This window comes from Nasonia vitripennis (genome assembly GCF_009193385.2).
Source record: "Nasonia vitripennis strain AsymCx chromosome 1 unlocalized genomic scaffold, Nvit_psr_1.1 chr1_random0007, whole genome shotgun sequence".
Lineage (NCBI taxonomy): Eukaryota > Metazoa > Arthropoda > Insecta > Hymenoptera > Pteromalidae > Nasonia > Nasonia vitripennis.
The window spans coordinates 160,740-177,459 of record NW_022279594.1 but is presented as its reverse complement, the minus strand read 5'-3'; the positions used below and the strand labels follow the sequence as shown (position 1 = coordinate 177,459).

Sequence of the window (16,720 nt, the reverse complement as noted above, 5' to 3'; positions counted from 1 at the left end):
CGCACCTATACACATCCGCGCCGCGCGCCTTTATAAGGAGGATCGCGCGGCACAACGGGCAGTTCTACTCGAGCTCTACTCCGGGTAGTATCGTGCGTACACGTTACTACATTGAACAGCGAGAGATAGATCTACGCCGACGAAATCGTCTCGTGAGCCCACGTGACGATTTGGTAGACGAACCGAAACTCGAAACTCCGAATTGCCATCGTGAGCACACGAGGCAACCCGGAACACCCGAGCGACATCGAGCCTCGTCTACGTGAGCACACGTGGGCGACACCCGGTACCACCGTAAAATCCTACCCTACACTCCGACACATTGCTGCCTCCCTCTGCCACTGTGAGTCCACAGGGTTAAGGGAGTAACAATAGTTCCGCTTGTGATTCGCCTGGTCGTGCGCTCACGTTCTGGTGAAACAAAGGTAAATTCCTAACCAACAAAGCCAGCCTTACGCCGACATCTCACGACTCGCTTTATCTCTGTGTGCACACAGGATAAAGAGAAGAACGAGACGAGCGACGAAGATTTGTGAAGCCGTGCGCTCACGACTCCACAAATCCGAGGGATAACCTCAAAACACCATGACACTATCCTGGCCGTTACTGTGCGCACACAGAGCGGTCGAGATCGTTGTTACATGACACATTCGGATCGGCGTAGCCGTGCGCACACGACTCCACCGTACCGAATGAATTCCTAACCTCAAAATCCGCCACCGACCCGTCATAATGCCACCGGACCGATACACCGCAGCCGCGAACACCGAATCATTCTTGTAACGAAATCGCGTATATATTTTTTGGTAAATTGTCAACCGCGTTAGTTTAGATAATTCTATTTGACAAGGCGAAGTATTTTTAACAAGACGCATAATTGATTTCTGTTTCAGTCGGGATTTAACAACTGATTCCAAATTGCTATTCTTTAATTAAGAAATATATTTTGTTATTGTTGAGAATATAAAAACAGACTCTTTTTTTGCTCCTTTCCCCTATCCTGATCCTGAACCGACTGACTATCCAGTCTCTTGGGGAAAGTTAAACCGTTACAAAAGGAACAACCATTCCATTATCAGCCTTCCCAGGTTTACCATAAAGCATTTTGTTGTAGACATAGTTTTTAGTTTCATTATTACAACGACGATATCTAGAATAACCATTATTTTCAAAGTGCGTTGCATCATAAAAAGCTTTTTTAAATTTTTTTGAACAAGTTTTTTTAACTGCATCATAACATAGTATTTTTTTTTAAAGAGGTCCATGTAACATATGAAATAAAATTTGAATACTAATTCTCGTAATTCCACATGATTCTCATCAGGAATTTCAGCTAAAATATGTTCATCAATCTTATCAGGATTTGTTAACTCTCACTTATGATCCAATACTAACAATAAATGTGCGTGCGAAAAACCTCTTCTTTAAAATTCAATTACGTATACATAAGCAATCATTTTTCCAAAAATATTTCCACTTAGAATATCAGCTGGGATCGCTCGAAATTTACTATGAAATAATCTAACAGTATTTGTTGCAATATCAATGCATGAAGTATCGGGCGGAAATTATTTTAGTACTGTTTTCAACTCAGGCCATTGTGGATTAGTTGTTATCGCAACAAATATATTCGGTGGGCTGTCTATTTTTCGTATTATAGCCATTGAATCAAGACAATTTTAGTGCATGTATCTAGGACTTCCTATGTAAGTTGATGGCAAAACAAACAAATTACCTAATCTTCCGTTATTTTCAATTTTTTTATTATTGTTAAGAGCACTTTTTGTTATGTTATCAACAAGACCTTAATAACATTCGACACGTAATTTTTTCTGATTATTTCTTAAAAAATTCAGTCTACAATATTCTATATGATATAAGCTTGAATACAATATATACTTTTGAGTTAATCTTCCAAAATATAAAATAGAACTAATTGATTTAGGCCTATAAGCTAATCGATATGAATATAGCAATGGAGATAAATTTTTATTATTGTTATGATTTTGTTTAAACATTGGATTCCATCTTATAAATCCGTAAGGAAAAATTATAGGGAAAATCATATTATCTACGTGAAAAGATAATTTATTCAAAATAGAAGTTGGACATATTTCTTTTGGGGGGTTTTCGGATAAACACAAAGATCATAATAATTAGGTATATACGGGCGTAGGAGAGGGCAAAAGGGATAAACACACTCGGACGCGCGAATTTAACTTTTGAAGCCGTTAGGAAAAATTAAGGGGGAAATTAGGGGGGAAACTTTTTCTATAATATAGAGAGATATAGTGCGACGGTGCCTTTTGCACGTCGTGTGAAGGCGAGTTAGCCGAACGCGGAGAACCACTGGCGACAGTTAAGTTGCCAGGGCTCTTCTAATTTTTGTGCTATTTTTCCCGAGGTACATCGCGAGTGCGCGTAGTGCACGTGAATATGAAACATCACCAGAGCGGAGGAAGGATGGCGCCAAGGAAGAGAGAAGATAAACAGAGAAACGGTAGAGAGTGGCACTGCTGCGCCACTGCGGAGATAGGGATAGTATGGGTGCGAGTGAGAGAGAGCGTGAGAGGAGAGCGTGTGCGCCAATCGCCAAACCGAGCCGAGCTTCGCGCCGTCGGGGCAACGAGGAGCGGGGAAGATGAGCCGTGCAAGGCTGATACGCGTCGGTTTTCGGCCGATGGGACCGCGCGCGAAGAGAACCGAGGGGTGGGAGAAGCGGGAGCGAGCGGTGAAGAGCGCGGTTTTCTCCCGTTCGCGCACTTTTTGTGAGACGCCCGAGCGGAACACACGCGCCGGAGAAATTTGAGTTAGAGTCTTTGTGAGATTTATTGTGGGGTGTAAAGTTCGAGGGTTATCGTAGGGACGTCTAGAAGAAGACGAAGCGAGCAGCTAGATCGAGAGGACGACCTGGACTTCCGAGGCCACTTCAACCTAGGGAACGAGAGAGGAAGCTGCGCCAAGGTCATCTCCAGGAAGTTGCCATCCCGAGTCGAGCTGCCAGCGTCAGTCTAGGCGTCGAGGCGAAAACTAAGTGGGTACTCAGAGACGAATTAGGAGATTCGCGGACGCGATCGTGAAAGGAACGCGAAGGCGAACGTGGTTGAGAGAATGTGCTTGTGAGAGTGAGAGAACAAAGAGAGAGAACGAAGGAGAGAGAGAGAAGCGTGATTGCGAGCGCGAGGATATCGTCAAGCAGCAACCGCGTCGTCGACGAAATTCGACTTCGGCCGTGACAGCGTGGCTCGCGCGAGAGCGCGCCTTTGTTCGAAGATTGGGACGCGACACGCGGGATCGGAGGTGTACGCGAGAGAGTGTATGAGAGAGAGAGAGAGAGAGAGAGACAGTGAATGCGTAGAGATTTTGTAACGGATCAGAGGACGGGTGAGAGAATAAAGTGCTGTAAATAGAGATCTGGAGAGTTATAATTTCCGATTACTCCCTTGCAAACCCGAGCGAGGGAGAGAGGATTCAGCGGAACCTCCTCCAAGAAAACGCGGAGAAAACTTATAAAAAATGAGTTATGCGGGCCTTCGGGCCTCGTGGGAGACTTTCAAATTTCCCCGAGTTTGGCCACGTCACAAATGGCGCCCATAAACGTGGGGCTCGGTCGAATATAATTAATCGGAAAATTAATTTTGAGAGATTTTGAGGTGTGAAAATGTGTGTGTGTAAGTTGCGTCGTAAAAATTCGTAAAATTGCATACGGATCTGAGGTGGAAGAGCAGAGTAAGTGGCTGCTAAAATATCGATTTTCACTTATATATATATATATATATATATATATATATATATTGTGCATGCACTGTATTTCTAAATTCCCCCGAAAAATTCGTACGCGCGCGAGAGAACAAGAAAATTCGTGCGTTCCGAGAAGAGTCGCCGAAGGCTCGAGAGTCGAGGGGAGGGGTTCTCGGAAGAAACAGAGAGCGCGCTCCAGCGTGTTGCGGCGCGCGTCGCGGCGTGTTTTTCGAGTAAGCAGGCGCGCCGAGTTGTTTTGATTTTGAGAACAGCGTTCGACTGTTCGGCTCCGCGACCTTTTCTAGAAATATGAGTTTGGTAAACATGCACGAAAACGTCATGCGTCGTCTCCTTGTGACACGCAAGATGCGTGCACTTAAGTTCGAGGTTGGAAAACTAGCCGCTGCGGAGCTCGTCGCCGAGTTAGAAGAGCGACGTTGCAGCACGGCTGGGAACATAGAGGTATTGAGAGACCGTTTGTTGCGCTTACTTATGTGGGAACGCGATCCAACGAACCCAGAAATTCCGTGGTATCGATGGGACGTAGCTGCGATAAATCCGAGCCCTAGAATAAACAAAGAGGAGGATCTGGATCGCATTAGCGTGTTGCCATCGAGTCCGGACGGTGCGCGTAACGCGCGTCAACAGCGGCAACGAGAGCCGATCCGTCCGGATAATTATGAGTCAGTCTCTAGCATTAGGAGCGCGACTAGACGTCTTATCGAAACCGGAGAACTCGATGTGCATACCAGCCACCGAGAGCAGTTGTGAGAGCACCAGGCGCCGAGATAGTGACGACCACGTTGTCTGCGACCGCGACTACAACGTCGGTACTCACGACAACGGCCGGTCATCTGCGTGCGCCAGCGTTTTTGACGGTAGGTGCGCCGATAGTAGAAACATTTAATAGGCCGTCGGCGAACATAGGGTTAGGAGGGCCGCCTCACTTTGCGCCGGCAGAAGTGCCTAGCCTCTATGATCCACCGCAGGCTCAGTGGGCATATTATTATGCGCAAATGATTCAGGGACAAGGTTTACCCGCGAGGCCGCCGGAGCCGCCGGAGCCGCTGGCGCCACTGAGACCGTTCGTAGAACAGCCAGCGCGTATCACGCGAGCGGAGAGAGACGCGACGCTGGCGCCGACGACGCCAGTTCAGGTATCACGCATCCCCGTGTTAGGACCGAGAGCGTCGGTTGCGAGGAGTGACACCGCGTCTTCCCCGTCATGCGTGCCGCGAGAGATGGTGAGAGTCGTGTCGTATTTCGATAAATCGAGTGCACAGATAAAGACCGCGGATCAGAGGGAAGGCGAGTAAATGAGAGATACGAATCGGGGAAGGCTAAACGCACGGAAACGCGTCACGAGGAACCGAGGAGAAGGAGTATTTCACGAGCAGCTAAACGCGTGCCAAAGCGATCGCGAGGCGAACGTTCGGAGCGAGAGTTCGAGATTTTCAGCGACGAGGGTATGCGATCAGATGTAGAGAGCGACCAGTCTCTTGAGCGGGAACCGAGGGCTAATCGACGTCGCCGTGATTCTTCGCGTAAGCGCCGTAAGCAAACGAACGAGAGGATTCAGGCTATTAAAACATTGAAAAGCTGGGACATTAAATTCTCGGGCGAAGATAAAAACGAGGATCCCGAAGAATTTCTCGAGCAGATTGACGAGTGTCGTGAAGGATCAGGAATACGCGAGCGAGATTTGTTAGCTGCGTTGCCGTGTTGTTTAGGAAAACGAGCGCGTATCTGGTACCGGACAAATCAAAAGGAATTCTATTCGTGGTCGGCATTTTGTCGAGCGTTTCGGCATCAGTCCATGCAGGATTACGATCGCGAGGAGAATGGAAGACTTGTACAAGCGGACACAGGGCGAGGGCGAAAAGATCGCAAACTATATAGCTAGCTTTCGCTACATAGTTTCTCGTTTTAAACATCCGCCTTCTCATCGGGAGCAAGTAGGAATCGCGTATCGTAAATTGCATCCGAGTTATAGAGATGTGATAGGCGATAAGTCATAGAGAGTCTTGAAGATATAGTGAGGTACGGTCGATTGTATGAGCGCAAGAAGAAAATGGATTCGCGCTACGCTCCGCCGCCACATGCGGATAAGATGCATGTGCTGGGGGCAGCTTATATGGGATCGACGTGTAAGCAGAAGGTAGCTGCGACGAAGGACGAGGAAGTCGTTGCCGTAGACGGTAATCCGCCGAAAAATAACGCGGGAGGTAAGAAAGGTAAGGGGCAGCAGAAGAAGAATAACGAGCCGGGAAGTAAAACAGAGTCGAAAGGCGAGACAGGGCAGTCGAAGACGCCGGCCGGAGAAACGCATGCTGCCGCTGCAGCCGCCGTGAATCGCGGAGACGCGCAGAGGCAAGGATCGTCGGCATGGCATACGAATAATCAGGCACAGGGTGATAGCGGGGGTCGAAGCGGACCTCAGGCGCAAGCGAGCGCGAAGCCGCCTCAGCAGACGAAATTCTCGTTAGGAGCGGAGGCTTCAGCAGGTGATAAACCGCGCGAATTTGTAGGCGCGTGCTATACGTGTCAAGGCATGGAACATCGTGCGTCTCAGTGCCCCGAGGTCAGGTGCTTCGCGTGTAATCAGAAAGGACACGTGAGCCGCAGCTGTCCTAATCGAGCGCTGGGCAAGGTGGACACGGAGTTCGTAGGCTTTAGGTAGGTGTACTGCCAAAACTGCGGCAAGCAGGATGTTACGTTTCAGACCTGTCCAACGTGTTCAGAATTACGTGCGCGGTTGGGAAACGGGCAGACCGGGGGATTGAAGAAGTAACTTTAATTCCCCGGAGAAATTCTAATTCGAGTAGCGATAGTAGTGACGACGGGATGTTCGTTTTCACGAAACCGTCTATTCGCACCGAGAAAGTATCGTAGAAAGAGTTAGGATCGAAGGTGAGAGTAGAAACCGGGAACGAGAAATTGAGTGAAAGGGTTGAGTCGTGTGAGCGAGTAGCCTCTCCGGAAAACGGAACGGCGGCAGAGACAGAAACCGTCGTTACGTTAAAGGGAGCTGAGGAAAGGGCCGTCGTGGAAAAGAAATTAAAATCGCGAGGGTTCGGTCAGCTGATTAACGCGAGCGAGTCTTTATCGACATGGCGTGATGGTCTTCCAGCGCTATCGGGAGAAGAGTTCTCGAAACGTAGCATCGAAGCCTTACGGTTGAGAAGCGAGTCGCATAAATCAGAAGCGCAGAGAGTATATTCGAGTGACGAGGAAGAGTTAGCGTACAGAAATTTAGGCAAAATAGCGAAGGCAATAGAAACGCTTACCGCTGAGCCGGAGTTGAGAGAGAATCGAGTAGAGAAACAGCCTGTCGATGCTGAGAGTAGTAGAATCGCAGGCAGAAAAGACGTGTCGGATAAGAGTAATATCCCGAACACGGGCTTGGATCTGAGACACAGTGAGGGAGACGAATGCGAAGAAATAGTTGCGAGCGTAAGCGCGGATAATCGAAACTTCATATTCGTGAGTATTGGCGGTAAAAATTATAAGGCGCTAATGGACCCGGGCGCGACGCTTTCGATGGTAGGACCACACGTGGCAGAGAGGTTTAAGTCAAGGCTGCGGTCAACGAATATGCGCGTTAGAACGGCAACCGGGAAAGTTAGCCAAGTGCTGGGAATCATGCGAACGGTGCTCGAGATCGACAGTCACGCACATCCGATTGATTTTAAGGTGGTGACGGATCTCGATCATGACGTTATATTAGGCATGGATTTCTGCGAGACTTTCGATTTAGATACACGATTAGGTCGAAAGTTATGGCGTGTTTTTGAGGGCCCGTGGAATGCGTATTTGCGTAACGAGAACGCAAAGAGAGGGAAGGCAGAGTGTGCCGGAATTCGCGAGTTAAAGCAGAGTGAGCGTAAAAGAGTCGAAGAACTTGTAGATCGAGTGTTAGCCGACCAACCGAGTGGCATCGGTCTAACACATTTAGCAGAACATCACATCGTCGTGACGGATTTTCGGCCGATTAGGCATAAATTCCGCCGCAGATCGCCGATGATGATGCAAGTAGCTACGGAAGGAGTGGAGATTTATGGATGTTTAATGAGAGGATTATCGAGCGTTTTGCGAGTGATTATACGAGTGCGCCTGTTATGATAGCCAAAGGAGATGAAACGTATAGGCTCTGCGTGGATTATCGCGATCATAATAAGGTAACGAGAAAAGACGCGTATCCCATGAAAAATATGGATTCAATCTTATCGGCTACGAAACGCGCTTTATCTGTCCAAAATCGATTTGAAACAGGTGTATTTTCAGATTCCGCTCGCGAAAGAAAGTCGAAAATATAGGGCGTTCGCTGTACCAGGCTCGGGCCTTTGGCAGTTTAAACGCATGCCATTTGGCCTGTGTAACGCGCCGATGACACTGCAACGGTTGCTGGACGTGTTATTCGGGCCGGAATATGAGCCGCACGTATTTAATTATTTTGACGATCTGATAATCGTGATGGAAACGTTAGAAGAGCTCTTATATTGGACCGAGAAGGTGTTGCAGAGGTTGCATAGTGCAAGGTTAGTAGTGAATAAGAAGAAGTGTGATTTTTGTTGTCCGAGCGTGCGTTACTTGGGGTTTCTTTTAGATCGAGAAAGGTTGCGACCGGATCCGGAGAAAATTGCGCCGGTAGTCAATTATCTGGCTCCGAAGAACGTAAAAGAGCTACAAAGATTTTTGAGAATGGTCGGCTGGTACGCGCGGTTTATCGAGCATGATTCGGAATTAAAAGTACCGTTAGCGAAACTCCTACGCAAGAGACTGAAATGGACCTGTGGAGAGGAGCAACAGGCTTCGTTCGGAGCGTATAAAAAGGCCTTGACGGAGGCGCCGGTGCTCGCGAGACCGGACTTTTCGAAGCCGTTCACGTTACAGTGCGACGCGAGCAATTATACAATCGCAGGCGTGTTGACGCAGAAGAAAGATGACGGAGAGCATCTGATCGTGTACGTGAGTCGAGTGTTGACAGCGACCGAGAAGAATTATACAGTAACCGAGAAGGAGGCACTCGCGGTTCTGTGGGCAATTAAAAAGCTGCGACCGTATTTAGACTGGTATCCGTTTCGCGTGATCACGGATCACAGCGCCCTTAAGAGTGGCTACGTAATTTGAAGTATCCGACGGGCAGGCTCGCGCGCTGGGCGATAGAAATGTAACAGTGGGACTTCGAAATTATACACCGTAAGGGCGCGCTGAATCATTTTCCCGATGCGTTATCGCGTGCTATGGAACAGGAGGAGGAGGAAGTTGCGGGTTTTTCAGAGGTGCGTGATCCGAAGTATTTGCAGATGACGAAAGACGTGTTGCAATTTCCATATATATATATATATATATATATATATATATATATATATATATATATATATATATATATATATATATATATATATATATATATATATATATATATATATATATATATATATATATATATATATATATATATATATATATATATATATATATATACAAAAAAAATGCTTAGTGTTACTTTTCGTGAGTTTTTTTGGTCTATTAGTATGTTTTCTGAGCTAAACTATGGTTTTCAATGAAAATATTTGTTAAAAAGCCGTTTCGTTTAATAATAAACGAGTTTATATATCACAAATGCTCAAAACAGTATCTCTACTTTTTTCTCCAGTGTGGTAGGTTCTTGAAGTAAGCTGCACAAGCTATTATGTGTCATACAGTTGGGTATTGCTTTCCCACAGATTTCCCACAGTTGCGCAGAGTAAATGTGTTTACATTGTCTGTTTGAATTCAAGGTTATGTTTTTGAACAGCTGCCGCACTGTCGCTGCACAAACGTTCTGAGATAATTGTCTTTAAAGTCGCAAAAATTAGGTCAAAAAAGTTATCTTTGAATTCTTAAAAAAACCAAAAGAATTAGTCTGCCAACTTACACAAAAAAATATTACTTGCCGAAATTCAGTATCAATTGAAAAGTATTAAATGATTTGGAACGCCGCACTATGGGGTATTTCGACTTTTCGTGTTTCAAAATCAAATAGGTCCGTATCCAGTCAAAATATCAATCTAAAATTTTTGGAAGATGATATCTAAACTATCAGAAATCACAGAAAAATAAGCAGAAAGGTTGATGTTGACTGTATGGCCCAGGAAAATTCGTTCAAGTTGACGGTTTTCGCAAAAAACTTACAAAAGTCACTGTAGAACAATGGATTTTTTTTATTTAATGCCTGTAAACACTGTTTTTATGTATTTTTTACGCTGAATTTAAATCTGCCACTTAAAATTCTGTAGGATTTTTTTTTCATCGAGAAAATGGGAAAAAACGTAGAATCGTCAAAATTTGGTCTTTTATGACTCCGTAGGATTTGTTCTCATTCTATACAGCTATAAAACTATAAAAATGTTTGTTTGATTATATAAACTATATAGTAAATACATCATATGACCCTCATTTACGCACAAACGCGCGTGTTTTAGTGCAAAAAAGAAACAAGTCTTTATTTTCAGGGTTTTGAGATTGTATCCATCGGCATTTTCATGTTTGTGGATGCATATATATATATATATATATATATAGCGCGCTCGTTTGGTCGTGCGATGATGGCTCGGCAGCTGAGCACGATGCTGCCAAGTGCGGAGAGGCACACGCGAGAGTCGGACAAATTTAGGCTAGCGAACTGATAATACAGGTGTGCGCAACTGATAACTTTATACTCGGGAGATAGCACCGTCGAGACAAGCAGCTACGATGTCTGAGACCGACATCATCCTGTGTTCTCGTCGATCGCGTAAACGCGCCATCGAGCAGTACCCGCACTGAGCCATCTACAGCTTGGCTAGGAGGGACGTCTCCTTGCCATCAGCCATCAAGGAACCGTCGTGTGACCCTGCACGCCGGAGGTCACACCACGGCGCGTACTACGTACCCGCAAGTCTCAACTAATACTTACAGACGCCGAAACCGAGGTTTGTGCCACCAAACGCTTAGCTCGTCTATTAAATTTCAGTCCTCTCGCTCGCCGCGTGCGTTCGATTGTTTATCTACCAACAATATACGATTTCTTTTATATGATATAAAGTGTACGTGCTATAGATCCTAGAGTCACGTCCTTCTTTTTCTCCGCTAACGAACTCGGCAGGGTTACACCGGAAAAGAGTCATGGCATCGTCGACGCTGTTGACAGTCGAGAAACCCTGGACGCGAGCTTCACTCACCGTGCATTTTGTATTCGCGGGCAACCTGGCTGCATACTACGGAGTTGTCATTGTACCGACGGCTAACGTCCGTCGACGACTCCAGCAGCATCGAGGGAGAGCCGTGGCGTATTAGATATTGTAAATCGCTCGGTGATACAGCGGCGTCTTCGCGGCCGCCGTGCACAAGTGCAGTTGGCCTGTTACAATATATATGTGTATGTGTGTGTGTGTGTGTATCCGAGACGTACCTGACCGCATCGAAGGATAACGCTTGGGAGCAACCCATTACATCAGGCAGCGCCGGGAGGAGTTACATGACTCTTCACCGACGGATAAAACCTCGTTACATTATATATATATATATATATATATATATATATATATATATATATATATATATATATATATATATATATATATATATATATATATATATATATATCCATATTCTTTGCACATATATACCGCAAAGAAGCATTATAAAAATATATATTTACAAGTATCGGAGGATTTTTACAAAAATGATCAAATATGATATTATAATATTATGTAGATATTTAGAAAATTTACCTAAAAATATAAAATAACAATTGCAGATTCGGAAGAAGATTATCATTTTTCGCATGTTTGGCTACATTGATAACCGGTGCCAGTTTATCAGCTACAGCAAATACTTTCTGGATTTGGGCTGCAACACGTATTATTGTTGGATTAACAATTCCAGCAATATATCAAATACCTTTTATTATATGTAAGTTATAATTTTGAATATATCCCCATGTGAATTAGTTTTTATGATTGTATGATTTTGGCTTTATCGTGCTAGGACAACTTAACTGCGTCTTGAATTATGACTAAATTGTTTTAGTAAAATTTTCGAATTACCCGTCACTCTATCACAAGACTACCAAGTTTCACTGGCCAACTTTTTAAAGGATTCTGAGCAATTGGATCATGAAAAAAGGATTTCCGACCTTTTGAATATTTTTTTATGTATACACTAAAAGTTAAGTGTATCACATCTTTAAAAATCTGGTTTTTAATTTTTTATAATATTTAATAGTTTTATTATTCATTTTGACGTAATTCCTAAGTTACAATATGAAAAGCAATTTGTTGTGTGTGAGGATTGATGGTTTTGTTTTTCGTGTGGTTTTATGCCCGCGGATGCAACGAAAATACCAAGACAATGAATGAACACGAGAGATTATTATCGGTAAACGTGTCTATTTTTATTAATCGTAATTTGCAATAAATGAATTCTATGAAAGAGAAAAACGCATGCTGAAGTGATCTCCGAGGATGTGGGTCTCAAGTATACGATCCTATCTCCGAGTCAAAACTATCTGTTTAGTGCTGAAATTGAGGGGGAGCCCCAGCATGCACCTCCTTTTACAGACTCCCCGAATGATGTAATTTCAACCCGCACGGGCGAACTGAAATCGTGGAAAGGAGGAGAGAAATTGGACTTCAAGGTAAATTTGAGCTGTTGCTATGCACATATTTGGCAACTCTTGCACGATTGTACTATAACTAGCTATGCTATATGCGTGTAAGTCTTAACACGCGACACATCCTTGAGCTCACGCCCTTGCTAGCAAATTATAACTATGAAAATAAAATTTTACGTTCAGAAAAAAGTTCGAGATTTTTCTCATATAAGTTTTCTTTCTTATTTCTACTTTAACTTCTTACAGTGTTTATTAATCTAATCCCGAATCAAGATCAAGGTAAATATGCCTAATCTATACAATGTGCTAGGTTTAGCTAAAATATTTACGCGGTTTTTCTAATTGATTTGGCAAAGAAATTTTTAAAGTAGTACACGTTTTTCTCCGATCATATATAATTTTGCTAAGGTTAATCGAGCGGTTTAAGTTTTGCTGAGTTTGGTCAAGCGGTTTTATAATTATGTTGTTTTTCTGAACTGAGATTGTTACAATATTTTGTGTTGTGTAATGCGACATTGTCTGTGTTTTCGTAGTCCTATGATGCATTATGGCTACTTAGGAAACCTGTCTTTGATTGAAGTGGCTTAAAATGTACTTTTGCTTAATTTTATATTGCGTCTTAATTGGTTGTCCTCATCGTTTTTGGCTCTAATCATCTGTAGATTTACCCTCGAATCCCTTGGCATCAGGGTTGGATAAAGAAGCATCCCTTTGACTGCGGCCAACTGTTGTAGGTTTGGGATACTGAGGCCTGTTAATGCCAGCGGAAATTAGCATGGGAGGACCTCGTTTACTATCTCTGGTTGTCTGGCCTTATACTACTGTAGATGCTCTGCGTTGGGTTGTGCATGGGTGTTCTTATGATCTGAAATCAATATATCGCGGATTGGTAGCGACTCAGCTTATTCTACATTTGCCCCGCAAAACTAGTTTTCGGGAAAAATAGCCAGGTGTAGAATAAAATACTATATACAACGCGGGACAAGAGTTAATTTTCTTTCGGCTGATTTCTGCACGAGCCAAAATATTTTTTCTCTGGACAATTACTACTAAAAGTAAAATTAGCGACGCAAAAGTAAAATTAGCGGGACGCAAGTAACATTAGCAGGGCAAAAGTAAAATTAGCAATGCGAAAGTAAAATTAGCTAATTAGTTTTTCCAAAAATTTTTAAAATTGCACCCCACTTATTAGAACCTGTGAAATGCTCTCTTTTTCCATTATATGAAATCAACTATCAGAAAAATTAACCAACTCATACACTCCCCATTAGAAGTATCGAAAGAGAAAACAATCAGATCTTTTCAATGATTAATAGAAACGAGAAACGACAACGTAATGGGAAGCGTAAACAAAATCGGCATAAAGAAATAATATTATCTAAGAATATTAAACACGTTAATAAGAAACTTAAGTTTTAATCATAGAACGAAAAACTCAATAGCACGAAAAAGTTGAAAGTAAATAATTTGAGAACGTATAGGAGGAAATAAAAATTGAATACATCGTCATGCACGCACACAGCAGTAGGTGAGCTAGACCGGTACGGACGCAATTAGACATACGGCCGCAGTTAAATGGCCACAGCTGGTCATACGGCCACAGTTAAATGATCGCAGCTGCTCATACGGCCGCAGGCCGGAACGGTAGCAGGTTGGTACTGCGGCAGGCGGTAGTGCGGTAGAGAGATACTACGGCAGGCACACACAATAATAAGCAGTAAGCAGGGGTCGCACGAAAGACATTACGCGTAACAAACAACTGCACATCTAATGAATTTAGAGCATATTTCCCTACTGAAAAAAAACAGATGACAATCAACTGATAATCAACTGATAATCATGCCAAAACGTCAGCTGATTATCAGGTGGTTTCGGCTCAGTATTTTTAATAAAGCTGATAGTTATAAATATGCGTTTATGTGAGATAAAATGTTGATGATAATCAGGGGATAATCAGGTGATAATCATTCAAGATTTGTAACCTTTAATATATTTACTAGCAGGGTCACCTCACTCCTAACGTCGCTCCGTTGATGTTAGCTATAAATGTTCATAGCTGCAAGGAAAATTTAAAGAAAATAATATTGTAATGATATAGACAAAAAAATAAAAGGTTTGTTAAATTTGTGTAATGAGTTACAAATGTAATATAATAGTTTGTATGTATGCCAATTAAAAAGAAATTACATATAAAAAATAAAGTGAGATTAATCATAGTAATTCGAGTTTATAACAATATTTTTGCAAACATAATATAACATAAACTCAAAATTGAGCCCAGTGCAAACTCGCTACAGTGCTTTTGATCGCGAGTTACTCGTTATCTACTTAGCGATCAAGCACTTTCGCCACATGGTCGAGACTCGACAGTTCACCATCTTCACCGACCAAAAACCGCTAATCTTTGCTTTCAAACAAAAACCGGAGAAGGCAACACCACGACAGGCACGGCACCTCGATTTCATCGGACAGTACTCCACGGACATCTGGCATATCTCCGGCATAGACAACGTCGTGGCTGACGCGCTGTCTCGCATCGAGGGCATCTCTACACCCATCGACTATGCCAGGCTAGTCGAAGCACAACGAGATGATGCCGAGCTACGGCAGCTAGAGACTTCAGGCACCAACTCGCAGCTGAAACTCGTCGAGCTACCCGGAGCAGACGTCCGAGTACTTTGCGACGTTTCCTCTAACACCGCGCGACCGTTCCTCACGAAGACCTTACGGAGGGCAGCATTCGAGGCAGTGCATGACCTCGCACACCCCGGGATCAAGGCCACGGTCAAGCTGATGACGCAACGATATGGCTGACCATCATTCAAGGCCGACTGTCGAGCCTGGGCGCAGGCGTGCATCCAGTGCCAGCGCTCCAAGGTCTCTCGGCACGTCACATCACCAGTCGGCGACTTCCAACCACCAACGGCCAGATTCGAGTACGTGCACACGGACATCATCATGCTGCCAACGTCGAAGGGCCAGAGATACTGCCTAACATGCGTGGATCGGTACACACGCTGGCCAAAGGCTTTCCGGATGCCAGACCAGGAAGGAGGGTTCGTCGCACACATATTCTACGCAGGATGGATCTGCCGATTCGGCACACCGCTGCGAATCATCACCGACCAGGGCCGGCAGTTCGAGTCGCACCTGTTCAAGTCGCTCAGTCGATGACAGGTACGACTCACCTCCGCACGACCGCATACCATCCGCAGGCCAATGGCATGGTGGAACGTCTCCACCGGCAGCTCAAAGCAGCAATCCGCTGCCACCAGGATGACCAATGGACGCGCATTCTGCCCACCGTCCTACTTGGCATCCGGGTAGCATGGAGAGAGGATCTGCAGGCAACCGCAGCAGAACTCGTTTACGGAGAGCCGTTGCGACTCTCTGGCGAGTTTCTGACCACCAACGACCGTCAGAACGAGAACCAAGCGGCCTTCACCAACGAGTTACGCCGCCACCTCCAGCAGCTACGGCCCGCAGACGTCACACGCCACGGCACAAAGAAGACCTTCATTTTCAAGCAGCTAGCAACATCGAAATGCGTTTTCATCCGGCACGACGGCGTGAAGAACTCGCTTGAAATGCCGTACGACCGTCCGTACGCAGTCACCAGACGAAGCGACAAGACGTTCGTCGTAAAGATCCGCGGCAAGGACGTCACAGTTACCGTGGATCGTTTGAAGCCAGCGTACATCCTGTCGGAGGACCAGGCAGACGATGAACTACCAGTCCCGAAGATGCAACCACAGCCACCGCAGAGTACTTCAACAGCGAACCAGCCAATCCAGCCTACGGCCATCCAGAACGAGAGGACGTCGGACGAACCAGCAGTTCGTCGATCCGGTTCGTTCGCGGAACGCTACCAAGCGGGTTTTAATTAATTTAATGTTATTTCTGTTTTGTCATTATATTATTAGTTATATTCTAGAAAGTAGGTTAATTACACACCGACAGATTTTTTTTCACACTCATGTATATATTGTAATACACGTAACTTCACACGAACATCATTATACAGAATTGTAAATATTAGGTTAAGTTCTACTGTATCGTGATTTCATCACTGGCAAGGGGGTACTGTGGTGGCCACATAGCACCCACTCGCCCACACACACACGCTTCGTCGATCGTTGAGACGGGTCTGAAATTGTTACCCAGTTTATATAATGTTGTTACACAGTTTATAGGACTTCAAAAAATTCAAATGAGATAAGAATTATACTAATAGATATAAATAGGTCAGTTATTGAGAAAAGATATGAATTTAATTTAAACAAATTTTTTTTAATTGTTAAAAAACAAAAATATTGGAGCTCACAGCCAGAGTTTTCGTGT

The 16,720-nt window shown here is 44.4% G+C and overlaps 2 protein-coding genes across 4 annotated transcripts in view; one reads left to right on the top strand and one right to left on the bottom strand.

Annotated features, from left to right (window-relative positions):
* LOC116417724 overlaps positions 1-16,720 on the bottom strand; it is a 346,232-nt gene that overhangs the window by 201,550 nt on the left and 127,962 nt on the right. The gene's annotated exons all lie outside the window — the stretch shown is intronic.
* The window catches only part of LOC107981912 (carcinine transporter), a 535,006-nt gene that overhangs the window by 398,403 nt on the left and 119,883 nt on the right, over positions 1-16,720 (top strand). For all 3 annotated transcript variants that reach the window (XM_031932406.1, XM_031932404.1, XM_031932400.2), the window contains one exon: positions 11,525-11,679. In XM_031932406.1, the coding sequence (XP_031788266.1) occupies positions 11,525-11,679 (155 nt within the window). The remainder of the gene's footprint in view (positions 1-11,524; positions 11,680-16,720) is intronic.